Here is a 27,012-nt window from a genome sequence, read left to right as displayed (position 1 = left end):
AAGAAAAGAAAGTATAGCATAGGTTGATGGACATTTAATTACTTTTGCAGGTCATGTGGTATAGTTTAAGTTCATGTAAATTAGGTCATGTTGGACAAAATAATGAAGGGGACATAAACATGTTTCAGTCCAGTGGTTTTTGTCATTCAAAACAACAATGTACACTGTTGGAAGAGTCTTTCTCTGGGAACCTTGAGCTGCATCCAGTAGTTCAGCCTGGTCCAAATTAATGGACAGGCCAGCCATCCGACAGGCTGTCTCCCGTGAAGCCACGTCACTAAAAAAAAAGGATGAGTTAACTTGATTCCCGAACTGAAAAAAGGGAAAAACTGAATTCAAGTTGGTCTGTGAGTCAGTCAGAACTCAGTGTAGGAAAGTAATAGTTATTTCGGGTGATGTTGTGCACTTTATCATGCCATGGTAATTACAAGTTTTGGTGTACTGAAGTTCCAGCAACACACAGTCAGTATAATTAGCTCCTCATTCCTTGAATTTAATTTTGGCCCTTTTTATTCTAAAACATTGTATGAAAGATAGTAAAGCTTGCAGCTTTTTTACTGTAACTTTAACTGCAGTAGGAGCTTATCCAGGGTTTGTAGAGCAGAGGGACTGGAGGCTGACAGGGAAGGAAAGAGGTGCTGGCATACCACCGTCTGCCTGGACAGAGGGGACATTCTTCTCCTCGGATCCCCCCAGTCGTCCTCTACAAACCACAGCTTGTCAACCAATCTGCCCACCGTTTACTAAGGAAATGTTCACTTGCTGCAGGAAGTCTGAGGTTTCCCCTCATATGTTTGATTTCAGCAGTTAAACAAACAAAACGAGGGTTTGGAAGTCAGGTCAGAACAACATAGGTGGGAACTAAACCCACAGGGGCCTTATAATCTCAGTTCACCTGTAAAAGATCTTTAAATAAACAGCAAAAATAATAACCTATTTGACACAACACTATAAAATAATTATTGTTGAAAGATTGATACGATAATTTGTGAAAATCCTGCATCTTTTTTTTTATGTGCACACAAAAAAGTACGAATATATACCCATTTCTCATAAAACCATCCCAACCCCTAAGAAATATTGATTTAAATAATACAGCGTTGCAGTTTACTTAAAATTGCTTTCAGTATTTGTTAACAGCACAACAACCACAACTGAAAACATCTGTAAGTACTTGATGGATTATTAAATATATTGTTAAGATAATTTGTGATTAGCATATATGAAAACCTTAAAGCCAAACAAGGTGAGAAATGGATGTGTTAGTGTGACAAAATATGATGCAAAATATGATTTTTATGAGTGAACCAGCAGGCTACAGACTTTATTTTAGTATCTCCCGCAGTCATAATGATCATTTCAAACACAAAAAACAACAACAAAAGAATAAAAATTTATTTAAATTTGAGTCTTCATTGCAAGTGGATTATTTCCCTTAATAAAAACAAGACATCCTATCCATCAAATAAGTGAATTCTAATGTAAAAAATTAGGATTTGAGAATTTAAACAAGTGTTGTGTTCTCGTGAGCTTCCCACAATATTTCAGGGTCCTGTTATACCCTACTTGTGTAGTTCCGTTTTTGTCCTGCAGGGGAAGAAGAGAGCAATTTCACTGCAGTTTCTTCTGAGCCAGCTTTGCCAGTTCTCTGGCTTTCCTTCTCTTCAGCTTCTTCTTGAGGAGGAGCAAGTCAATGTAGATAATGCGGTCCAACACAGCACAGGCACAGAGGAGTCCACCATGCAGAGCACCAGCTATCCCATTGCTGAACACATCTTGGCCTGGAAGACACAGCCACACATGCATACCTCTGTATGAGACGTTACTTGGAAGACAGATTCAAATCGGTGTGTTCTTTCTTCTGAAGCTTCTTAAATAAATGGTAAATGGCCTGTATTTGTATAGCGCTTTACTTAGTCTGTAAGGACCCCAAAGTGCTTCGCACTACATTCAGTCATCCACCCATTCACACACACATTCACACACTGGTGATGGCAAGCTACATTGTAGCCACAGCCACCCTGGGGCGCACTGACAGAGGCGAGGCTGCCGGACACTGACGCCACCGGGCCCTCTGACCACCACCAGTAGGCAACGGGTGAAGTGTCTTGCCCAAGGACACAACGGCCGAGACTGTCAAACCGGCAACCTTCCGATTACAAGACGAACTGCCAACTCTTGAGCCACGATCGCCCCCAATAATATATCCGCCTCTGCTTTGGGACTTTTTTATGATCATGTTTTCATAGCACCATTGTAGTCACCAGCAAAAGACGACTTATTTGCTGCTAACAGATACAGCGAAAGTAAACTGTCATATTTAAAAGCATTATCTTAGTCAATTACTATCCTTCCACTTCCTCTCGAACCTTTCATTTAAACAGGAAAAGGCGCTGAGTGCATGAAAATACAATAAAGCAATAAAAGCCCAAAAAGTTATCATATACATAATACCAAGAAGGCAAGGACATCAGCATGAAAAATGTCAGTTCCAAGAAAACTGTACATTGTTCACCAAAAGGGACTTATATTGATTAAAAGGGATTAGCCTATCTAATTTTACAAGCTTCTGCAGATAGCTGTAAACGCTATACTCAAAAGCCAATTTCCCAGTCCCTCAAATAAGATGATGGTTTTCAAGAACCAGATAATCTTGGAACCAAGTGCGGTTATTATGCTTTTTCAAAGAACAGCTCATCATTAAGCCTGAAAAAAAGATAAGCTTAAGAGCATTATATTCTCTATAAAACTAGTATTTCCTTCAGCTTAAATCAAGTTTTATTATTCAGTTATCTAGAAAACAGCTTGCATTCTGTTATATCGCAGCAACAGTTTAAGATTGGTTAAACTTTGCTGTACGGTAAATCTGTATGCATTTTTTGGGGGGAACTTGAGGACCACGGGTCACTTTTGTGTATAAAGTTGCTCACAGTTGCTCACAGCTCAGTGTTGCTGTTTCTACCTTTCATTTATGAAATTTATTATTTATTTGTGAAACTGAAAAGTGGTCTTAGATTAAAGTCCTGTCAATACTCATAAAGCTAACTATTAAACCAAAAACGCTTGGTTTGATTTCTAGCTGATTCAAAATAATTTGATGATTGGGAATATATCTACAGTATATACCATTCCTTTACTCTATCCTAAAACCTAATTGATACGATTTAAATTCTTGCAGATGATTTTTAGCATAAAATCCATATTTTCATACCTGAGATGTACAGGTTCTTGACTGGGGTGTTGCATCTGTTTTTGGCTACGGCCTCAGCATGGAAACGCTCCAGGTTGTGCTCAGCGGAGTACATGGCTCCATGCTGAGCACCCAGGTAGTGCATGTTTGTCAGTGGCGTCGCCACATCCTGGAAAACCAACTGAAAAACACAACACATGCAGATTTAACAAAACCCTTCCTACTTGATGTCAACAAACAAGCATTAATAGTTTGTATACATTACCAATAGCTTTTGATTTGTTTCTTTATTCCTTAAAAGTATATTTTTTTATTAAATTTAACATACAGCAGAAAAAACAGCAGAATCACATCTAAACATGACGGATCCTACCTTGTCTTTAATTTTAGGGAACACAGTGCAGGCCCAGTCAAAGAGGTTCTTAGCAAATCGCATTTTGTAATTGTAGTATTCATCACCCCTTTTGCGTACAGTAGTGTCTTTCCATTGCTCAAACCATTCATAGTTAACCATGGTGAGTATTGTCATGCAGGATTTTCCTGTAGAAATGAACAGCAAGTCACCACTCTTAATTTGTGTGGACTTTCAGTTCTGTGTTAGATCGTATAAAATATGCCAAAGAATATATTTTATTTTAAAGCTAAATACTTGACGTGCTCGACGTTTAAAATTTTGAGGTCAACATATGTTCATGTAAAAAGCTGAGACCTCAGACTGCCCTCAATGCCCAGTTTTTGACAGTTTTTTTCTTCTCCTGGCTTTCTCAAACAGAGAGGATGTCCTTATATAGTCATCGAGCCAGCCTATCAGAAGAAGATGGCTTAAAGAAAGGGGGAAGGGCGCTAAAACAGCTTCTTTCAGGCAGAGGGATGGACAGTGTTATTTATTCACAATCATTCAAATCTTGCAAAGAGTCTTGAGAGTATAGAGCACTTTAATCCTCATTTAAAATATGTTTTGTTAGATCTCATAAATATCCTTTGGAAACTGTAGAAATAGTGAGTAATTGTTATTAATATGTACCAGGATGTCTTATCTTGGCTTCAGGGTCTTTAGAAGATGGCACTGTGATGAAAATCATGGGGATGTTATCAGGTGCTTCCTCTCTGCTCAATCCAAAGTAGTCCTCCATCCTAAAATAAAATAAAAAATACAAATCATAAATCCCATAAAGAGCAATCTTAACTCCGTTTCAATTAAATTAGGTAGTACCGGTCATCAACAGTCACCTCACCTGTAGAAAGTCCTAACAATCAAGTGACTCCCTATGAGCAAGCACTAGGCAACAGTGGGAAGGAAAAACTCCCTTTTAACAGGGAGAAATCTCCAGCAGAACAAGGCTCAAGCATGGCCAGTTGGGTGGGTAAGGGAAAAGGTAAAAAAAGAGGGAAAATAGAGCACACGGAGACTGGACAAAACACAGACGAAAGGAGATGAACATGACTGATCTTCTGCCCTATGTAGCGAACAAGAAAGGACCTTTAACTTTAAAAAAAAAACAACATCATAAGCCATATACTGTGTTTATTTAAATAAAATATTTAGCATAATGTTCAGCTATGGTGTTTTTTCTTTGTTCTGAAATAAGATTGTATCTATAAAAATGTGTGAGACTTGAGCAGGAGAGATTTTCTTGTTTATTCTGATACAGCAGCGCCCCCTTGTGGTTGGTTAATGCTGCCTTTCTCTTCTTTGCAATCGGTGCTCTGCAATACTCACGACTTGTCCATATCATTGTCTTTGAACAGCCAGAAATTAGTGGAAACGAGGTCCAGTTCCTCCTTTGTTCCATCAAAGCCAGAGAAGACTAATAATGATCCTCTGCCATGTTTCATCATGTTCAGTCGTTGCTGAATATCTATAATATAGAAGCATTACTTAGACATTATTTATCACCTTGTATCGTCTTCACTTCACCTGCATTTGTCGCTCTGGCCAACTTTACCTCAGTTTCAGTAAAGTTTCTCACCTGGTTTGGCTTGTATCTCAGGGGGTAGAAGTTTCTGGAACGTATTGAAGATTCCACAGTTTGAAACCACCACAGGCGCATGAATTTCCACTTCCTCTTGACCTTTCCTCACCTTTACACCTATCTCAAACAAACACACACTATTGACTTGACAATAACTTAACCTTACACTGATTTTAAAAATGAGGTGGATTCTGCTCTCACCATAAGCAGCTCCCTCTTCATTAACCAGGATCTGGGAGACGGGAGCTCTCACCAGGCAGTTTCCTCCATATTTCTGAATGGTGCGAATGATGTGGAAAGGAATCTCACTGGCCCCGCCTTTAGGGTAGTACGCTCCTCGTTTGTAGTGATGAATCATGAGGGCATTCATCAGGACACTGGAGTCCTTTGGTGGCACACCTATATACATAAAGAATAAGTGAACTAAATGTGCCGCAGGGATGAAATTGGCCTTTTTTTACAGGGGTGACAGCAGGAAAGGAAGGGAATTACTGCAAAACAGAATGAGGCACAATATTTGTTATTTTCTTGTTTGATTAATTGCTAGAAGACAAAATTGTAACTGAATTTTTAAAAAGTTGATGAATTGCATACCCTTATTATACAGTACATATTGCGCACAGTAACTTTTTATATTTATCTCGGGGTTTGTAGTCTTATTATTGTGGGCCCCTGATAATATTACAGCCTCTATTTCCCTTACCTAGAAGTCTCACTGCAAATCAATACAAGTTCGGAGTAACCATGTCCACCTCGAGGAATGATGTAAATCATATGCTATGACGCTTTTACTCATTAGAGCCTCGATGAGAGATTTTTTTTGTTTTTTTTAACTGCTCTCGACCATTAAAAAAAAGATCTTCTGACAACTGGTGTCCCAACACCTGATTCCAGACACCTTATGATGGTTTTCTCTTTTAACTTGTCCCCAAATATGTACCACATATACAGTATATGATTTCTAAAAACTAATGGGAAACCCAAGCTCCCACCCATCTTCGGGACACATTGGATCTACACTTCTGTGATGTGGCAAGACATTACTGTTGGTATTGATTTAACATAGCAAGGCTTATGTATGTGTGTCTCTCTCTCTCTTTTTGTTTGTCTTCTTTTGTTGTGTGTCTCATGATATGGAACAATTTTCAACTTAACTCAAAATCCATCCATCCATCCATTCGCTTATCCTTTTCAGGGTCGCGGGGGGCGCTGGAGCCTATCCCAGCTGTCATAGGGCGAGAGGCAGGGTACACCCTGGACAGGTCGCCAGTCTGTCGCAGGGTCAACACACAGGGACAGACAACCAGTCGCACTCACATTCATTCGCACATTCACACCTAGTGACAATTTGGATTATCCAGTTAACCTATCCCCACAAGCTGCATGTCTTTGGACGGTGGGAGGAAGCCGGAGTACCCGGAGGGAACCCACGCAAACACGGGGAGAACATGCAAACTCCACACAGAAAGACCCCGGCCTGATGTTGGAATTGAACTCAGGACCTTCTTGCTGTGCGTCAACAGTGCTAACCACCATGCCACTCAAAATCAAAAGTTTTTTTTCAGGTTGGAGTTCAGTTGAAATTTTGAGATATCTGACTCAAGATTTGATATAACAACCTTAAATTTTGACTTCTAGATATCCAAAAGCATTTTATTTTCAGTGGCAAAAATAGAAATAAATAACTATATTATATCTTATGTTTTCTGTTATGACGATAACTTTTTGAGTTCATACCATAGAAAAAGTAAGAAAAGATGGTATGGAGATCCTTGTTGCTGGTCAAGGTGTTCACAAAATCTGTTGCACATGTGCCAGAGAGGCGGAAAACTGGAGAGATGAGGTCTGCAATGCCTGACTTCAGCAGGAATAAAGACACCCACTGCGGGATAAGCTTGAGAGTTGCCAGGTAGTGCGTCTTCTTAGCTGAGATCTGTTGAAAAACCAGGGGAATTTGTAAGCATTTTATTTTAAAGCTTCCGACAGTTGAGACTGAAATATGTGTGTAATAAGTGATGAAGTAACAACAGCACCTTCATGATTTTAAAGAACTTGTCAATGGCTTCTGTGTCATCAGGAAACTGCTTCATCAGGTGAGCTTTCATCTCAGTTTTCCCACAGTAGATGGTGTACTCTCGTTTTTCGTTGCCCAGGCCGATTTGAATGGTGTCAAAATGTTGATCGAGCTGGTGAAACTCCAGCTGGCCCTCTGAGATCTGGTCAAAGGCGATACGCAGCAGACTGTTCTCATGGAGCTGGCCAATGTAGTGAAGCCCTGAAGATGAAGGAAGTGAACATTTTTAGATAGAAAAGAATGATTTTCAGGACTGTAGGGTTATGATGGCTGAGCGCATGCCTTTATTTGCTCTTTCTCTGAAAAAGCAGCTGTCACCCTAGACAGACCAAATTATCATCAGCCTATTGCTTTAGTTGTATCATTATTCTTTCTGTGTCAGTTATTTTTTATGTAATTCAAGCTGTTAGCATGAATCTCTAATGATTCTCCAAATGACTGTTCTGGAAAATGTAACAGTTCCTTAAAAAGAGTGATACTTATGTGTCAGTCATAGAAGATTTCTCACCGACATCAAACTCAAAGCCTTTCTCTATGTAAGTGTGGCAGCAGCCTCCGGCCTGGTCATGTTGCTCCAGCACCAGCACTTTCTTTCCTGCTTTGGCCAGTGTGGCTCCAGCCGTCAGACCACCAATACCACTGCCGATGACGATGACATCCAGGTTCTTGGGCACTTTGTCAACGCTGAAACCTGCACAGAAACATACAGATGGTGGTGTTAACCTAGTAAAGATTTTTGTTCCAGTTCACATCGTTATCATAAAAGTCCATTATAAATTTTATCGTGTCCAAGTGCTGAAACTGGGACGTCAAAATGCATCATTTGCAACCTGTGTTACATAATACAGGCTGAAGGTTGTGCACTTCTCTTGTCATAAACATTGAACTGGTGCTGGTATCTGTGTTTTCCCATTAGCAATAGCTGTAATCTAATTAAGATAAAACACACACATGGAAAAACTGTTGGTTTATTTAGTGACAGTTTTCTCATCTCTAAGATCACTAAGATAACAGTATCAGCACTTATAATGACTATAGCAAATTCATTTCAGATATCTATATTCATTATCTATGTATTTATTTAATGCATAGATAATGCATTAAATAAAAGGTAAAATCTTTACCTCATCAGACTGGTGTCACAGAAACCTCTGTTCAATGCAAAGTAAAGGTTTTTAAAGTAACAGTAACTTTGCTTAACATAGAAACTGGAATTTTAGTTCACTAAAATACGGTGTGCTTTCATACAGTGCTTTATTCTATATCCTTCTAGCATCCATGTACAATTTAGAATCACCAATTACATTTACGGGCTTGTTTTTGGACTGTAGGAGGAAACCCACTCCAGCTAGAGCATAAACCAGGAATCTTCTTAATGCGAGGCAACAGTTTGCACCAGTGTTAACAAACGTGCTGCCCCCATGTGGCAATTGTACTTCTTTAAATATATGGTTTATTAATAACAGAATGTGTTTTAATTTTTGTTTAACTGATTTTTAACAGTTAAGCTTTTGAATATTTTTGCTTTTTATAATTTGGCCTAAATGTAAAACTTTTCGTACAAAATAGATATAATATAGAACTCTTTATTTGTTAAAAATCATTTTATAAAAAGAGGAGCATAATATAATAATCACACCCTTAAGATGAACTTTTTGAAGAAAGATTTGAATTCGTTCTTCCTGTATGAATGACTCACTGACTTTTTTTTAAAGTTAGGCCATAATATCTTGAAGTGATATAATAAAAATAAAAAGTTGTTTATGTTCCCCTCCCTTTCTAGGCTGGGCTAATTATCCAGGAATTCTGACTATCCAGGAACAACTTTATTCTGATGCTGCATGCAGCTCTTTTCACCTGCAGTCATTTTACCTTGCTTGATGACTTTGTCGCGCTTCTTCTGATCAAACTCCTGCGGTGCAGGCGGTCTCACTGAGTTGAGCGAGAAAGGGCTCGGTTTCCCAAACAGGTACCAGTATGTGCTACCTGCACATGTGAGCAGGCAGACTAAGAAAATCAAGAGCCACATCTCAGAGACTGTCAATTTGCTGATTCTGGATCTCGATCTGCAGCAGGATTGTTCACGGCAGCAATTGCAGGTGTGATCTAAACACTCGCCTCCCTGAGGAGGCACATTTTATCCTGCTGAATGCCAAAGGTCTGGGGAAAAGGGGGCAAGAGATTGCTATGTAGTGATATATGTGTTATGACAAGCAGTAAAGTGGCGAAAGGCCCATTTTTCCTGTGATAACAGATTACAATAACGATGGTGTGTAATGCTTTTTTTGCTGAGCACTCATTTAGGGCAAAGACAAAAGCATCAAAGGAAAATTAGGAACTGGTCTAATTGTTTTGTTGTTGTTGTTTTTTTGAAGAAATTCCTAAAATGTTAAAGATACTGAAACTGTGTAGGGGAATCTGAATGTCAATTGTTTTAAAGAATAAATACTAAAGATATTAATTTCAAATCAATAACCCATTTTATTGCATAAACTGCATTTAGTCAATCTAGAGCGTTCACGGCAAATCTAGATAGAGATAGTTGTAATTGCTTGTATCTGATAAGACAATTTAGATAATATTGTATTGAAGTCTTCTTGGACTTCATGTCCAATTTTATGTTTTTACAACAGGGCATCTGAGGGAACTTGCTTCAGTAAATTTTAGCATTTTAAGAATCATTACTGGTGAATATAAGAGTCAGACTTCTTACACGATAGAAGAAAATGAGCCTAATAACACTGAAATTAGACCTGCTGCACCAATGTTATATTTCTCTTAAAAGAAGCTATATATGGATTGTAGCTGATCTAGTTTTATTAACGTAATCCACTCATGAACTTTGCACTCAAGTTACACATTCGTTCATTCGACTTTGAGCTACAGATTTAATCTGCAGCCACAGATAGGGTGAACCACAATGAAGCAACAAGTTGCTACGATGGTCGAAAGGAATTTGAAATTGTGGCAGACAGAAATGTAGCCTTAAACTTCAAGTGGATTTTTTTAATATTAAATGCAGATGTAAATATTCGCTACATGTTGATGGTTTTGTGTAACACTGTAACACTTGTGAGATGTGTAACGGAGACTTGTGAGATTTTGCTCTGTCAAGCTTACCTTATTCTTTCAGATGCACCTGTACATCAGTATATGGTGATCTTTTTTTATAACAGTGTTCGAACAGCATCCTGTGACCACAGCAGATAACTTGTAATGAACATTCTAGGCTTACAACCTTTCTTGGTCAAAAAAAAGCATGTCCATATTTGAACCCTTTACAATGGTTACAAATTCATAAAGCCAATCTGGTTGTCTCAATTTATTTCAGATTCCCATAAAGGTGGTAATTTAAAGGTAACATGCTATTTTGTTATTGCAACCAACTCACAGGAAGCCCATATACATTATAGCAATTCTGAATATCTGTAATCTGATAAGGCAATTAAGATAATACACTATGAACAAGTTGCGTTAGACTTTATATGCATGTGTCATGTTTTATGCCTTTACAGTTCAGCAGGCTGAGTAACTCTTGGGTTTAAGACATTAAGAGTTGTTATAGCATTAGAAATGCAGGTGAATCTAGTTAACATCTGAAATACCAATGAAAATATGTACAGTGTTTTCTAATAATATTACTTCAGGGAAGCACAATGTAAAAAGTATTAGTGCTGTTTTTGTGCTATGGTGTGCTCAAAATCCTGATTGAACCATTTCTTTGCAAATGATACGCTTACCGTTTTAAAACTACTCTTTTAAGAATTTTTGAAATGCAAAGAAGGATAGAAACTGTTTTATAGTTAGCTTACACAGCTGGATCAGGTAAGGCCTTTTTAAGTAATGGCTTTATTGTCACCACCTCAAAAGCCTGTGGTATGTAGCCAGTTAATAAAAATAAATGAATCATATTTCAAATTAATCATCTTTCAGCAGTCCTGAATGGAGACTTAAAGGCACATTGTTGTTTAAGAAGAAGAAATGATTGATTAACTCAAAAAGATCGATAGGACAGAGTGGGTCCAAGTAAACCGCAGCAGCTATTAGGGTTGCTGTACTTAAGAAGCTTGCACTCCAGCCCACAAGCCCCCAAGCCCGGCTGCTGGTCTCTTCTGACTGCAGACTCTGATGAAGACTCTACTGAGGGTCCCCGGGCAGTTGATTCGTACACACTTCACCTCTTAAAATTGTTCTTTCTTCCTTCTAGGCAGCATATACAAGATGAATGTAGCTGATTTGCTGAGATTTTAGCTTTTTGAATTCGAACATTGCAAGTGAAAGTAAAACTGACGCTTATACAGTCATGAGTACACCCTGATTTAGTGTCCATCTGGACATTAAAGGTGACAAAAATTTACAAATAAATATCATATTGTCTTTAGTAAGTACAGATTCAGACCATAAACTCATCAGAAAAGTATTAACTGAGATCAGAGAGCATGGCAGTCTAGGGCTGTTTAACCAGACTTGACTAGACTTGAAAAAATAAGTCTACTTGTCTTAAAGTGCCAGATTTACCCCCTACTGGCCATTAGAAAGAAAACGGGTTTATGGCACTTTTGCATAGGTTTCACATTTTAGACTGAGAAGCTATGCCCCTATTTTATACATTATCTAAGTGTTTATCAGTTTTATTTGGATTTGGTTCCACTCGTGCTGACCTGTTGATTTCTCTGTTTGTAGACTGAAAATACTAAACAGTTTTGATTATTAGTTGAGACCCAGCCAAGCAGGGAGTGACTGATTGGTTTGATAATAGGCAGAAAAACTCCGGTTACCCCACACTTGTGTACTTGATGTTCAGCAATGTTGAGGCTTTTCAAAATGCTTTCACTCTCCCATTTTACATTACACTAAAATTACAACGAAAACTTTATTAGACTCACAATTGCTGCATTTAAAAGTGATTCTTCTTTTGATCTTTTGATCTTACTTATTCTTTATAATAACACTTATATAAACAAGTCATCATGCAATAATTTGTTTACTATTTACTGGTAAATTATGTGATAATTATATATATTTATAGGTTATGTTTCAAAAATCCTTTTTTGCTCATTTTTTGTATTTTGTTTTAGTTTCTGTCTCTATACTCTGATTTGTAATCTGTACCCAGCAGCCCCATCATCTATCTTTTGTGTTATTATAATATTCTTACAATATTGAAAAAATTAAACCTCTTTAAAAAGCTATTTGACAGGTAGATGTTGAGTTCTTTGATGACTCAGATGTTGAGTTCTTTAATTGTATTTCCTGATGCCAGCACTGAAAGCGTCACTAATTGGATGGAGAGCTCAAAATGGAAGTCAAGATGAAGTGTGGAATAAGCTTAAAGACTTTGATACAGGAAGCGGCTCCGTGTCAACAGACCCGTGTGACTGACTCTACCTCAGCAAAGAAATCCGATTAGTAGTACTGACTCTCTTGGGACTTTGACCCCCTTCTGTACAGTAACATGGGTAAGATGTTGACTTACAGTCAGGGATATTGGACGCAAATCAGTGAGTAGTTATCACTATTTAATATTAACCAGTGTGATAAAATGAGATTAAAGTACAGTAGGAGCTCAAAAAAATCACATGTGTTATGTCTTTTCAATAACAAGAACAGCTACGTCAGGTTGAAGCTTTGCACAGCTATTTGGATTTAATTATAAATTGACAAAGAATATCCACAGGTGCATACAGAAATCCAGTGATGGAATTATCCATTACAGATTTCAGTTTTCTTTCTACTGTACATTTTATCCACAAAGGCTACAGGAATATCACAGCAATGCAACCAACTCTCATAAAAAACTGTGTGACTTTTCCTTGGATTTCTATGTGCTATGTTATTATGCAGCCGCCCTTGTCTCCCTTGTAAGGGTTCTTGTCATCGGGAACACCCTTAATCAGCGGATCATTCGGGGCCAGTCCCTCCACAAAAGCAATTGTGTCTGTACAGTTTGCATTCACCTGTTAATTATCGGAAAGATGAAAACAAAGAAGATCAGGGAAGTCGCACAAGTCATTTAAAATTAATCTTAATTAAATGTTTACGAAAGGCTTTGGTGGATAAAGTTAAAGCTAATTGTACTAAAAGAAGAGGCACTTACTGGTGTCCTAGGTGTGCTAACTTCCTTCTTCAACTGGTCTAGCTCCATTTTCAAGATTTCCTTATCTGACATATCCCGAGCCATCCTGGCTGTGAGAAGAAATTACAGATCAAAATATGTTAAATGTCACAACAGATTGAAAAAGTGTACTTTACTAACTATCGTAATGTCTTTAGATTTTTCTAATGGTCAAAGTTATGTTTAAATCCTCAATTTTAAAAAAAGATTTCAAAAAAAGAAACAGTGTCGTTACCTGTTGAATGGCGGGGTCCCCAACAGTCAGAGAAATGTGCTGGCCCCTAAGAGCTCATCAACTGTGTGCCTCACTGTAGTCCGATCGCTTCTGCTCACTGACTGATCTGTGCTGCCCCACTGCTCTTCATCCCAGCTGATCCCCGGTGCTGGCTTTTGGATGAGGTCGGCACAGGATTGGGCCTGATGTCACCAATCCCTCATGATGAGATTAAACAATCAGGAGCTGTGACCCCTAAACAGGAAGGAGGAAGGCAAGGGAACACAGATCCTTTCAATTTGTTGACGCCATGCTGGAGAAAGTGAGATATGGACATAGAAATGATAGAGTTGGGAACAGCAGATCCTTTGCAGAGGATATGCTCTGAGATACATGTGGTCTGTCCCCCAAAGAGGTTTTACCCAAAACTATTGTTTGTTTAAACTGATAGTTGTGATTTCAGGTAGTTGGGAATAACAATACAGTGCACAGAGTTGTGGTACCACAGACTCATTGCAGATATACTTAAGGTCGATCTTGCAAAATAGACCATGGTGGAATCTGTGAAGTTATTACTTCAATACATATTCATGACAGACTCATTAGTTCAGTTTTAACTCGTTTGAGGAAAGTTATTGATTATGTTTACATCACTGCATGCTTTTCTGACATCAAAGTGATTTAAAACAAAATAGCAGGAATAAAAAGGCTTCTTATTGGTTTATCTATCATCTGTGCTTATCTGCATGATTCATAGAGAAATGTAGAGAGAAGAGAGATGTATAGAAAAAAAGGGCAAAAAAACATACGCAGTACACACAAGTGCAAAGCAAAGACATGCTTTTGACAGAAGTACAGTTAGTGGCATCACTTGTTAGCTTTGCACAAAAATAGCTGTTAGAAATGTCCTTCAGAGAAAGTACAAGAAAAAAGTAATATGTTTTTTGTTCACTTATCTGCATTGCTTCAGTGAAGAATGTGTGGATATTTGCATATTTCTGTTATCATTAGTGTTAATTCAGTTAAAGTACTGACAATAGTTTTACTTTGGAAATAAGTTACAGAAGTGAAAATAAATACAAAGGTGGGTGAGATTGCTGATCATCATAAAACAATAAGGAAGGGTTTCTGATCTTGCTGTTTCTGTAGAATATGTTTTGGTGAGTAAAGCATTTTTGTTCAAATGTGGGTTTATTTTCAGCTTTGTATTGGCAGTACTTTATTAATTTATTAAAACAACACATTGAACATTAACTGAAAACCATTCATTTCATTTAAAGTGATAGCATTTAGCTGCCGTCACTCAATCTGGAAGCATTAACATTTTCACCGCTTTGTTCCCATCACCTCCAACTGACATCTGACAGACATGGAAAGCTAATTGGCCTCCACTAAACCTTCAGTAGGACTCACACTAAGCCATTATCAGAATCTGGGTTAGTCTCATTTACTCAAGATTAACCTCACTGTGGATTAGCAGCAGAGCAGAAACACTCCTTTTCATTGTGAAGAGGCTTTTTCCCCACCTTGAGTTCATTTTTACTGCAAAACAGCTGTGCTAAATGTCATTTACAGGTATTTGTTATTGTCACTGGTGGCTTTGACAGTTTATTTTATTGTTTTTTGAATATTTCTTTTGTTATGAACACTTGTTAATGAGCAGGACCGTCACTGGTGTGTTCATAGCATTTATATGGGATTGGAAGAGTTTTAACAAACTGCCAATTTATATTCCACAGTTACACAAAAAATACATGAATTATAAGTTGGAAATTAAGTATCAAGTTTAAAAAAAAAAAATTGTAATTGAATGAAACCAGAATCAAGTTTAAAGATATTTTAATTTTTGATTTTGGCTACCTTAGTACAATAAACAATCAAGAGTAAAAACAAAAAATATTCAATTCAGTTTATTTATGTAGCACAATTTACAACAGCAGTTACCTCCTGGCACTTTATATTGTAAGCTACTGACCCTACAGTATTAGAGCAGTATTAGAGTATTAGAGCAAATGCTTTATTAGGATAATATGATACTATGAAGTCTTTAAGATGCAACAGGGCCTGATAAATTGACAATATAAATTACTGAGGCTTTTATCAGAGCCAAAGAGGTTATATAGAATACTTACTGTATTATATATAAATAAATATTTTAGTAAGACTCGCACTAAATATTTGCTTTTATATTTTGAATATAAAAAGTTAATATGTGTAAACTATACAACTATACAACATAAAACTTAATGCTTTTAAGCAACAGCGTTAATCTATTAAATACAAGCTTTTTGGGGGTGTATACAAATTCAGTTTTCAATAAAAAGAAAAGAAAAGAAAATATTTACAAATATTTTTGCATAGTTATTGTTAAGGGATACTAGATGACTTGACGTTAAGTCGCCTAATCTTTCTTGTTTTATTGAAGAAAAATTAATGAATGCCTTAATGAATTCACTAAAAATGAATCAATATTAAAAGACGATCTTTTTTAATTGGAGAAAGATATCCAAGCCTTTTCTATTTAGAGCAATGGAGGTCAACTATCATTTCCTCTCATGACCTCTAAACCTTTCTGTAATTACGAATCATTTCCTGCAGATGGAGCTGTCGAATAGCTTTTGTCCCGGCAGTGCAGTGATTGGGCCACACCGGTGGCCCAACCCACCTGTTTGTCACATCAGCCAATAGGAAGACAGGAAAAAAATATTTTCAAAATAATAGCTGAAAAATATGCTTTTAGTTCGACACGTGAACATATTGTTACCCGGAAGTTAATGATGTATCCGATACTGTATCGCTGGCGATTAGATGTGCAGCAGCAACGATGGCGGGTCCCAGTAGGAAGCAGATGTTGAGGTTTCTAAGCCAAGTGGGGGCGTTTATTTTGACCCGGTTTGGATTTTGGAACTGCTTCAGCATGCTGATGCTCTTTGCTGAACGAGCGGACTCGAAAAGGTAAATAAAGAAAGAACGAGAGAGCTAGCTCAAGTTAGCTGACGCGCTAACAACCTGCTACTTTAAGATCGAGTCAAACTTTGAGGGAAAAAATAGTCTAAATATTAAAACATGTTATTGGAGAAGTATTAGCTGAAAATTGTTATGGCTGAAAAGGTTGAGTTTAAAGGATAAAGTTACACGAAGCAACCTTTTTTCTTTTATCTTAAATGTGGGAATGTGCTTGCTAGCTAATGTGAGTTGAATTGCAGAAATTACTCCCATGCCGAAAGTTGATGGGCTGAAGAAGTGGTTTAAATTAAGAAGCCGTGTTATATTTGGCCTCGTCTGTAATTTTAGATAGGGTAGGCTGTAATTTTCTTTCTTGGTCGTCGTTTCAGTGTTGATACTGGGTGTGTATTTTTCAGTCTATGGTGGACAACCACACCCCTTTGAACCATCCTGTAATTACAGCTGCTTCACGGAAAATGTATAAATATAAGTGTAAATCTATAACGTAACACAAAATTTTATTCTGAGGCGGGGTAAAACTGACCCACTGACACGCTTTTAATTCCCAACAATCTACAGGAAGCCAGATATCCACATACCGTACCTGTATGTGGACATGGGCGCTGCGGTGATCTGTGCCAGCTTCATGTCATTTGGGGTGAAGAGACGGTGGTTTGCTTTGGCTGCTGCCGTACAGCTTGCCATCAGTACTTACGCATCATACGTTGGAGAGCAGGTGTATTATGGGGAATGGCTTAAGGTGAGTGACGTCCTTTGATAGAAAAGTCAGTTCTGTTCACAGATATAAGTTAAATTGTCAGCTAAACAGATTAACTTTGATTTTAGTGTTATTTAGTGAATATGCTACCTGAGCTAAAAAGAAAAAAAGACAGCTTTTTGTTATATTTATATTGTTAACTAAAAGTAGAACAGCAATAACTAATAAGTGTTTAAATAAGCAATCTCTAACAAACACTGAGTGGATAAAAATAGTTCAGAAGATTGGTGAAATGGAACAGTTTGGTTTGAAAAGGAATAAATTAGTCTGTGATAGAGAATACTTGAAAACCCAAATTTTTCTTTTTTGTTATGACTGTATCATTGTCTCTTTCTGTGGAGAGACTGGAGACGGGATTCTGCTGGTTCTCCCACTTTCTGAAGAATCCTGTCTATGAATAAAACCTATGAGGACCCTCTGAATAATCTTTTGGCTGCTCCCTATAGTATTTGCCATAGCAGATCTTCTGCGTCACCATTGCCTGCCAGATTTTATTTAATGTAATATCTGACACCAGTCTGAAGTGATAATATATAACATGCATGGTGTGAACATGCAGTAATATGTTCTTCGAGATGTTTATTTTTGGGTTGTCTTTTTGCACTACACATGAACTCTAATACTTTTGAGCACATATTTGTTTATGTCTGATACTCATTGAATGTAATAAATTTCATTTTTTGACCACTGATGGAGGTTAAACTTCTACTAAATCAAACAATGGCCCGGATCAGTCTTTGAGCTATTAATCAAAAGTGGATCTGTGTCACACATGGCGGTGAAATTGGATCTGGGCCACCACTACAAGTCAGAGTAGATTGCTTTATCAGAGCAACTGTGGTAGGAACTTGCCTCAGATTGTGACAGCTTGAATCTTTTTCACTACAGGTGCGAATGTACTCCAGAGCGCTGGCCATTATTGGAGGCTTTCTGATTCTGGCCAGCGGCGCAGGGGAAGTATACAGACAGAAACCTCGCAGCAGATCCCTGCAGTCTACTGGACAAGTTTTTCTGGGAGTCTATCTCATTTGCATGGTAAGACACATTTCACTTCTATAGATTTTAGAGCTAGTTGGGCTATAGTCCACTTTGGGGAGATTAGGAATCTCCAGGTCTTGCTCACAAGTATGGGAGAGTGTAGCAGGAGATTGACACATGGAGTGTGTTCAGTGAGGGAGAGGCTGAGTGTGAAAGCAAAGCAGTTTATTTAGCAATCTACTTTCCTTTCCTTACCTTACCTGTTCATGAGCTGTGGGTAGTGACTAAAGAAATAAGATTGTGGATACAAGCAGTGGAAATGAGCTCTTTCTGAAAGGTGTCTTGACTTGTTCATGAGACACTACGAGGAGACATCAGTGTCTCTAAGGCGATGAGTTGATGTCGTTCAGGTTTTTGACTAGGATATCTTCTAGGTGAGGTGTTTTGGGCATGTCCTACTAGGAGGAGACCCCAGGGCAGACCTAAGACACACTGGAGAGATAATGTCTCTTAGCTTGTTAGGGAAATCTTGGTGTCCTCCCAGGAGAGCTGAAGGAGTTGGCTGGGAGAAGCAAGTGTGGGAATCTTGGCTTAGACAGCTGCCACAACGACCCAGACCTAGATTGTTAAGTGTGAGGTTTTGTTATTTTCACTCAATGCCATTGTGAACTAAATAGGTTTTAAATATAAGATGTTCCTTATTTTCCCTAGTGTCTTTATAAACTAAGTGTATATCTTTTTAGTCCTGCTTATACAAAACTGTGCGTACTGGTCATTTTTGAATTGATCTGTTTTATTCAATTAGATTCAGAGTCTGACCAGAATTCTTTCTGTGATCAAATAACATGAAATTAGCTACTTGTAATTAATTTCTACAAACCAGATAATCATTTATATGAAATAATAATAATATTCCATAAATTTCTGAGTAACATTTTATTGATCAGACCTTGTTTTTAGTTCAAATACTGCAGTGCTATTTTCTCCCCACTAGGTTTACTCCCTCCAGCACAGCAAAGAGGACAGGCAGGTCTATCTGAACCACATCGTTGGGGGAGAGGTCACTCTGATGCTGCTGGAGGTGGTGTTTGGCATCCTGGCTCTGGCCTTCCTCTCCGGCTGCTACATCCGCCTGGCCGCTCAGATCCTGGCCACCATCCTTCCTCTTATTATCTTGCTCATCGATGGTAACATTGGTTACTGGCACCACACTCGGAAGGTGGAGTTCTGGAACCAGATGAAGCTGATAGGTCATAATGTGGGCATCTTCGCCGCTGTACTGATCCTAGCCACTGATGGCTGAACAGTCCCACACTCAGACAGCTTTTACAGACCAAGGTGTGTGCACCAGAGGAAGATGTCGTTGGCCTTTTCATCGTGGCCCAACTCTGTACTCAAAGCTGCCGTCACTCGATGACGCCTCAGGATTAAAAACAGTCACTGCTGAGACGGTTGGATGTAAGCGGCGTCGATTATCCAGTTTGTAACTTTGCTTTTGCAAGGAAAAAGAAAAAACACAACCTTGCTTTTTAAATGTTAATAATTTATTTGGATTTATGTTTACATTTTTGTTTCTGATATGCTCTGAAGCTTGACAGGGAGTGTTATTACTACAAGCCTACTGGGAACTTTTAAAAGAGGTCTTAATGATTTCAATCACTATTTACAGTGGATGGTTTAAATACGTGATTTTAAAAAAGGGAAAAATTGCTGGGTGACAAATTAAAGGAAAAAGCCATCATGAAGCAACAGCTTGAGTGGGGTTTTAGAGAGGGATGAAAGTGCACAGCTGCAAAGGAACAACACAAACAAATAGTTTTATGTCCATTACCTTGTTTTTGTAATTGTTAGAAGCCATGTTTGTAACAGAATTTAAATTTGACTTAATTCCAAAGTCCTTCTTGACCTGAAGAAAAGTTGAGATGCATTATCCTAGGTGGTTCTTATCTTAGTTGTCAACAAAAGCATCATTTTAGATAAATTCTTCCACAACCAGCAGTACTGTGCAAAATACCACACAGCAGTGAGACCAATCCGAGAAAAGGCCAAAATGATAACTGAAAGTATAATTTGATTAATTGCCAATCTGTGCTTAGCAACATGCTGAGCCAGAACAGCTTCAGTCCAGCTGTCTCTGTAATAAACAGCTTTAACCTAAGAGATTATTCACTAATTTTGTGATTTGGTTTTTGCAGAGCGCCAACTTAAAACATCAGCTCTCCTGTACGTACATACATACAGCTGTCTTTCTTAACCACCAACCAGAGGTTGGAACTGGATCCTGTCATAGCTGACTATGAAACAGCACTCTCATTGTTTAATGGGTTGTCAATCATAAGCCTTAACAAATAAGTGTACTCATTATTCTCCTTCCGAAATTTACAAACTCAATTGGCTTCACTTTTTAGACCCAGTCCGTCTTTTATATGTCTACAGCTGTAATACTTTTTAACTGCTTACATTTTATATGAAATAACTGTTTCGTTACATGGGTATTCAAGTCACTTCATTTTACTGAAAGTTGCAGTTTGTTTTCTATGATGTGCCCAATTTGGCTCAACATTCAGTTAACAAGGAAGAAAGGCTGAATGTAACAGATCCTTCATGTCCAAGACTGTGCAGTGTGTTTAGGAGGCATAATTACCAGGATGAGTGATTAAATATGCATAAAGCCTTTTTGGAGGATTTATATTTAATGTGTGGCTTGTGTCAGTGTCTAAACCAACATGTAGTTCAACACAAAGAAAACACCTGAATGTGTTTTTATACTTAGCTAAAGAAGATTCACCTTTGAGCTTCCATTTATTCCATTAATGACTTCAATAATTTTTTTTAGTCATATGTTGGTTTTATGTTTTTACTAATCTCACTGAATCACTTCCAACCTGCCAGACTGGTCAGTCTGTTTTGTTTTGTGGTTTGCTATGAACTTTTGCAATAGGTTTGGCCACCATTGCTAAAATAAAGATTTCTTCATACAATATTTCATATTCCATCAACAATAAAACCAGTGTAATATGACCATAGTGTCACATCCCATATGGAACATGTTACATGTTTTAGCTCATTTAAAAAAGGTCAATGACAAAAAGGATAGATCAGGTACTGGAGACCAACCAGTTTTCAAAGGGGTTGAGATGTGGCTGTGTCGTAAGACCAGTAAAGGGAATTTCAAAAATGTTCGGAGGTAGCCTGATGTTGAATGAGTCCTACACGCACCAGAATAGTGCTCAGGCTTTTCTCTAGGCCCTACTCGCGCTCTTTTGCTGTAATCTGTAGATTAAGACAAAGTTTGCGTCTCATTAAAAAGTTCTTTAGGCAAGTATACAAGATGACACTTAATGTTCATGTTACCCAGAACATATGGGTAAATTTGGATTGTTTACTATGCTACTACATGAGCCATTTCCACTTTGATTTCTCTCCTTTTTCCTACAGTGCCTGCTTCATAAGTATAAAAAGCTTTAAAGAGCATTGAAACAGAATAGAATGTGATAATTTGTACTTGTCTGCTGCTCAGCATCCAGAATCAGGTCACATATTAGTCCTAGAGTTCCTGTAAATGAGTAAAAAGTATCACTTTTCTTGTCCCTGGGACTCTGCTTCACTTGAGGCTTGTTTGTTCTTATGGTTGCGCTCCGCTTTTACCAGAGCACCAATCACAGCGAGCATCACGGTGATGGTGATGACGAGCACTGAGGCAGTCTCAGCTATACACAGCTGGCTGTCCATCGAAGCCAGGAGACTTCCGGCTAGCTGAGCGGGAGCGTGACAGATGATGTCCTTGTAGTCCTCTACGTGCAGATGTCGCACATGGTTGATCTTGCCGAAGATGCGCTGCAGCTCGCAGTCACAGATCCAGGGGTTGAGGGACATCTGAAGGTAGGTGCTGGTTGTCTGGAGCTTCAGGAAGGTCTTGAACCTTATGTGCTCTAGCTGGTTTCCCTTGAGACCTAGCAGAGAGAGCCTTCGCAAGGGAGCCAGAGATTCGGCCTCAATCTTTGAGATGTTGTTGTAGTTGAGCAGCAGGACCTCCAAGGTTTGCTGCCTGTTCAGCTGGCCATCTTTAAGAACATTCAGCCTGTTTCCCTCCATGTTGAGGAAGCTCAGTCGAGACAGGCTGCTCAAAGCCTTGATGTCCAGTCCTCGGATGTGGTTGTAACTGAGGTCCAGTTTCCTCAAGCTGCCACAGTCTTCCAGTGATTTGGAGTCTAAGTGCTGCAGCAGGTTGTTGCTCAGCCGGAGCTCCTGGAGGGAGTATAGGCCCTGAGAGAAGTCCTGAGGGAGCCACCGCAGCCGGTTAAAACTCAAATCCAACTTCTCCAGAAACTGCAGGGATGACAGAGACTAAAATGGAAAAAGAAATTAGAAACAACACGTTACTCAAATCAGCTGAGTTTGAATTGTGGTTTAACTTAAAACGTGGTCAGTTATCGGGTGTGTTTTCACAGCAACTTTTAAATATATATTGCATCTCATCTCAGGAAACCGGTTCCAGAGGGAAATTTAAGGGTTTTTTTCCGCCAAGCTAAAATCCCAAACAAAGCTGTGCAATTGAAATATTTTATTTTTGAATTGATTGGAGAAATAGAAATTTTAACTCTTCCCTTTAAATAATCTTCTAGAGTTAACCCATGTTTCTGAACTGGTGGTTTGTTTTATATTTCATGCATCCTTGTATAAGAAAATAACCGGGTGTGGATATGAAAAGTTAGTGAGGTCATCAAACCACATCTTTACTGATATGAACTGATGTATCAAAACTCGTCATGAAGGGAACACGAGAGGTCAAATGTTGTCTTTATGAGGGGGGGGAAAGAGTTAAATATTATATAGTAGTGAAGCTGTTGACTTACTGGTCAACCCTCACCTATGGTCGTGAGCTCTGGTTTTGGATACAAGCGGCAGAAATGAGCTTCCTCCAAAGAGTAGCTGGGCTCTCCCTTAGATATAGGGTGAGGAGCTCTGTTATTTGAGAGGGCTTCATAGCAGAGCTGCTTTTCCTCCACATCGAAAATAGCCAGATGAGGTGGTCTGACTAGGATGCCTCTTGGACACCTCCTAGGTGAGGTATTCTGGGAACGTCCTACTGGGAGGAGGCCTTGGGGCAGACTAGGACTTGCTGGAGAGAGTCCCAGCAAGTCCTAGTCTTGCTGGGACTTGCTGTCTCTTGGCTAGCTTGGGAACGTCTTGTTGTCCTACCAGAAGAGCTGGAGGCGGTAAGTGAGGTAAGGGAAGTCTGAGTTTCTCTGCTTAGACTGCTGCCCCCGAAACCAGATGAGCAGCAAAAATGGATGGATGTGCTAAAGTCAAGGTTATCTTTGGGCATTGGCTGCTTTTTCACGCATCCGTGTCCTTTTATCATTTTTGGAAGTATGTTTGTTTGTTAAGACACTTAACACTGACTTATTAATTATTAAACATTAAAAAAAATGCATCAAGGGAGTTCAAGTTGAAAGAGTGTTGTGTCTACACATCGACAATTTAGCAAAGAACCATTTTTTAAACAATATCTTTTGGCACTTTGGTATTTGCAGCCTGGTGACAAAAACACATTTGCTCCCCTTTCTTTTGTTGAGACTATGAAAAATGTTAAAATTTACACAGTTTGAAAGACATGAAATTGTATTTTGCACCAACATGGTGATTTCCAAAGACCAATTAGTTCTTTAAAACTTGGCATGGTGTGCAAAATGAGGAAAATGGACAAGTGGAGGCAAAAAGAATAAGTAGATGGTGTGACAGTCATCTCCTTTAAAAAAAAAAACAACCAGTAAAAAAGTCCAGCAATGACCTGGCACAGGAAATTGGTGATTCATCAGTTCCTTCAGCCTCATTAAAAATGATCTCAGTGGAAGATTGGATGTCAAGAAGCCATTCTTAAGGAAGGGAAATGGAGGAAAGGTTGAGGTATGCCAAAACACACAAGAGCTGGACTGAAAATCAAGGACAACAGCTCTTACGGACTGACAAATCCAAGTTTTAATTTTTTTGGTTTAAATTGTCATCAATATGTATGGAGGTGGCGGCACGGTGGTTAGCACTGTTGCCTCACAGCAGTTAAGGGAGTCTTTCTGTGTGGAGTTTGCGTGGGTTCTCCCCGGGTATTTCGGCTTCCTCCCACAAGCCAAAGACATGCACTTTGTGGGGATAGGTTAATTGAAAAACATCTAAATTGCCCGTAGGTGTGAATGCGGGAGTGAATGTGAGTGCGAATGGTTGTCTGCGACAGACTGGCGACCTGTCCAGGGTGTACCGCGCCTCTCGCCCTATGACAGCCGGGATAGGCTCCAGCGCCCCCCCGCGACCCTGAAAAGAATAAGGCTGTCTACATCCATTTGTAAAACACAGCGAAGGCTCTTTCCTGGTTTGCATTGTAGCCAGTGGAGGTTAGAGATGAAAAGTAAAATACCATCATACTGTGCAATATAATCTAGGAAGTGTCTTAAATTTTTAGCATGACATTGATCCCAAACACACTGCCAGTGCAAGCATAGAGAAAGTTTAGGTGGTGCAGAAGATTAAAAGCTGGTCCTACCAAATCTTGACTTTCAAGTTTGTTAGAATTGTACAAACTCTGTTTACCTTATTTACTGCATTTCCATGTATGTGTGCACACTCGAATAAAGTGCACTCGTTTCCCATCTTCCTAGCAACATATTAAGAAACGAATTTCAGCTCGTGAATTTTGCACAGTACTGCATACTAATGCCCCACTGAAAATCTAAGCAAGTTTCTTGTAGATAACACATTTGTTAGGTTATTTGCTGATTCTAACTTGACTGTATGTTAATGTGAGTGAACGGGTTTTTTTTCTTCATTTCCTTGTGGTAGCGTAGACTTGGCCAGGATATACTCTGCCTCTCATCTCATCGGGTTTAATACGTGATAACTCAGATAAGCTCCAGCTGCCCTGTGCAACCCTGAACTAGATAAACCATTCAGGATTGAAAGGATGGATTTTAGTTCGCAGAAATAAAATATAGAGCTTTTGTCAGTTTGGTTAAATTTGCTTTGCTGGTTGTCCTGGAAAAATGTCTGCATTTGTTTATCGAGCTCAGGACATCTGCATGACTGTGTGCCGTCCGCATTGTAATATCAGTTCTAAACCTCTTAAATATGCCTCTGACAAAATCCACCCACAATCTAAATTTATAATAACCCCCTAAGACCTCAACTAAGACTACAAACTGACACTAAATACTGACTTTGAAAGAGAACTTCAATAACCAGTTCATGTTAAAATATTAGAAAATTGCAGTACTCCTTTTTAAGTGTGGTTATTTTTTTGATGTAAGAATCTAAAGACTTCTACAGCTGCACTAAAATATCAAACACAGAAAACACACAATAACCAGCTCTTACTGACGTACCTGTGGGTGCAGAATATGGATGCTGTTGTTGGACATGAGGAGGATCTTGAGTGACCACAGTCCTATGAAAGACCTGGTGTGCACCTCTGTCACCTTGTTCGCACTTAGATCCAGCAGCCAGGTGCCGTGGGAGATGCTGGATGGGACCCGGGTCAACCCACGAGACCTGCAGTCCACCAGGTCTGAAGATTCATAGCACAAGCAGGGGCTGGGGCACAGTTTAAAGCCCAGCACGGCATTCAGGAGGAGAGGGAGCAGGAACATCGTGGCCAGCATAGTGCAGCCAAAGCCAGGCATCTTGCTGGAATCTGAGTGACCTCACTCCTGCTGAAAGGCATGGTTACCCTCTTGTAGTCCCCCCGAGAAATACATGTAGAAACCCAGAGAATTTGTTGCAAGGGCACGATAACGCTGTCATTTCAACAAATTCTCCATGAGCAAACATCGAACGGTTCCCGATTAGAGAGGGATTAATGGCTTAAACAGATGATCACATAACCACCACATCAGGGCAGGAAACTTGGTCCATTTTGGATCCTTTCCTAAAGTAAGGATTTACATCTGCTCTTCTATATGGATATATTAAGCTCTTTTTCATCATAGAACTCCCATATCCCTGTGATTTCAGCAACATGTTACATAAGATTGTATGAGTTTTTATAATCTCTATTATGGTAAAGGTAGCACTGGTAGTAATGTAATGGAAAAGCCTCTTTAAAAGTAAATCTTCAGTACAGCATTCAGCATCAGGACCATTATATTGGAAGCACCGAGGATCAGTCAGCAAAAACAATTCAATATTTAAAGACTGCCCCAAAGAAATTAAAAATTGACTATTACGTATAATGTTATTTTTTTAAAAATACACCTTTCTATAAAAAAAATAAAATAAAATCGACTTCACCTTTGGGAGCATTTTTCACACTTTTCTGACATTTTGGAGTTGAAATAATTCATTAAGACAACCACAAGATATCACTGAACAACAACCATCAGCCTACCTGAAATGTAGCCATACCTCCACCCAGAAAAAGGAAAAAAAGAACATTTTTTCCACATAACTGCAGCTCCATTAGTGGTACTCATTTAAAAATTCACACTGATTTACTGAGAAGTTCGTTGCTGCCCACAGGATGGAGGCAAATGTCATCAACCAGCTTTAGAGTAACCCAGAGGCTTAAAACATTTAAATAATTAATTTGAAAGAGACATGGCGTCAGTTTCCTGTAATTACACAGATTACAACGCTACCAAACAGGACAGAAAGTGAAACCCGAGTGTAACCCGTATCTGATTAAAACGTCCTTACTGAGGACAGCTGATGGTCAGTCTGAGTTCACGTGACACAAGTGAAGTGGTTCCTCAGGAATG

At 38.8% G+C, this 27,012-nt stretch overlaps 3 protein-coding genes and 1 non-coding gene across 6 annotated transcripts; 1 reads left to right on the top strand and 3 right to left on the bottom strand.

Moving 5' to 3' along the window:
* Window positions 1–1,293: 1,293 nt before the first annotated feature.
* On the bottom strand, window positions 1,294–9,392 carry LOC113028182 (inactive all-trans-retinol 13,14-reductase). Its single transcript, XM_026178241.2, has 11 exons — window positions 9,110–9,392; window positions 7,746–7,928; window positions 7,197–7,438; window positions 6,901–7,096; window positions 5,365–5,562; window positions 5,161–5,280; window positions 4,911–5,049; window positions 4,215–4,324; window positions 3,564–3,730; window positions 3,212–3,371; window positions 1,294–1,781 (listed from the first exon to the last, which is right to left on the bottom strand). The coding sequence occupies exons 1-11, from the start codon at window positions 9,264–9,266 to the stop codon at window positions 1,612–1,614; spliced, it is 1,842 nt and encodes a 613-aa protein (XP_026034026.2). The 5' UTR covers window positions 9,267–9,392; the 3' UTR covers window positions 1,294–1,611.
* Window positions 9,393–13,362: 3,970 nt separating this feature from the next.
* gngt2b (guanine nucleotide binding protein (G protein), gamma transducing activity polypeptide 2b) lies at window positions 13,363–13,637 on the bottom strand. The gene is made up of 2 exons (XR_013910903.1): window positions 13,588–13,637; window positions 13,363–13,423 (listed from the first exon to the last, which is right to left on the bottom strand). It is a non-coding gene; the product is annotated as a guanine nucleotide binding protein (G protein), gamma transducing activity polypeptide 2b (transcript).
* A 2,690-nt stretch (window positions 13,638–16,327) lies between these two features.
* Window positions 16,328–21,251, top strand: tmem101 (transmembrane protein 101). Its single transcript, XM_026178211.2, has 4 exons — window positions 16,328–16,521; window positions 17,092–17,272; window positions 18,179–18,325; window positions 19,263–21,251. Exons 1-4 carry the CDS (start codon window positions 16,391–16,393, stop codon window positions 19,569–19,571), a joined length of 768 nt encoding a protein of 255 aa, XP_026033996.1. The 5' UTR covers window positions 16,328–16,390; the 3' UTR covers window positions 19,572–21,251.
* LOC113028165 (uncharacterized) lies at window positions 20,895–26,859 on the bottom strand. 3 transcript variants are annotated; one of them, XM_080305390.1, is made up of 3 exons: window positions 26,643–26,859; window positions 25,642–25,988; window positions 20,895–22,615 (listed from the first exon to the last, which is right to left on the bottom strand). In XM_080305390.1, exons 2-3 carry the CDS (start codon window positions 25,936–25,938, stop codon window positions 21,845–21,847), a joined length of 1,068 nt encoding a protein of 355 aa, XP_080161516.1. In that variant the 5' UTR covers window positions 25,939–25,988; window positions 26,643–26,859; the 3' UTR covers window positions 20,895–21,844. The 3 variants fall into 3 exon arrangements, with proteins under 3 accessions (XP_080161516.1, XP_080161517.1, XP_026033995.2); XM_080305391.1 differs by having other exon boundaries at window positions 25,642–25,968; XM_026178210.2 differs by having other exon boundaries at window positions 25,642–25,965.
* Between the last annotated feature and the right edge of the window lie 153 nt (window positions 26,860–27,012).

Source organism: Astatotilapia calliptera, chromosome 8, assembly GCF_964374335.1.
Source record: "Astatotilapia calliptera chromosome 8, fAstCal68.1, whole genome shotgun sequence".
NCBI classification, from domain to species: domain Eukaryota; kingdom Metazoa; phylum Chordata; class Actinopteri; order Cichliformes; family Cichlidae; genus Astatotilapia; species Astatotilapia calliptera.
Note: the sequence above shows the minus strand (reverse complement) of the source record. Positions and strands in the feature narration are given on the sequence as shown.

Bases quoted from the DNA above. Each gene is read 5' to 3' on its own strand.
- LOC113028182 (XM_026178241.2), bottom strand. From the start codon at position 9,266: ATGTGGCTCTTGATTTTCTTAGTCTGCCTGCTCACATGTGCAGGTAGC. The intron at 5,563-6,900 runs GTATGAACTCAA...TTATGTATATAG, and splicing joins CTTTTCTTACTTTTTCTATG to GTGTGCCACCAAAGGACTCC. The intron at 3,731-4,214 runs GTACATATTAAT...TCATTTCTACAG, and splicing joins AGCCAAGATAAGACATCCTG to GAAAATCCTGCATGACAATA.
- LOC113028165 (XM_080305390.1), bottom strand. From the start codon at position 25,938: ATGCCTGGCTTTGGCTGCACTATGCTGGCCACGATGTTCCTGCTCCCT. The intron at 22,616-25,641 runs GTACGTCAGTAA...TTTCCATTTTAG, and splicing joins TCCATATTCTGCACCCACAG to TCTCTGTCATCCCTGCAGTT.
- tmem101 (XM_026178211.2), top strand. From the start codon at position 16,391: ATGGCGGGTCCCAGTAGGAAGCAGATGTTGAGGTTTCTAAGCCAAGTG. The intron at 16,522-17,091 runs GTAAATAAAGAA...AACAATCTACAG, and splicing joins GAACGAGCGGACTCGAAAAG to GAAGCCAGATATCCACATAC. The intron at 18,326-19,262 runs GTAAGACACATT...TCTCCCCACTAG, and splicing joins GAGTCTATCTCATTTGCATG to GTTTACTCCCTCCAGCACAG.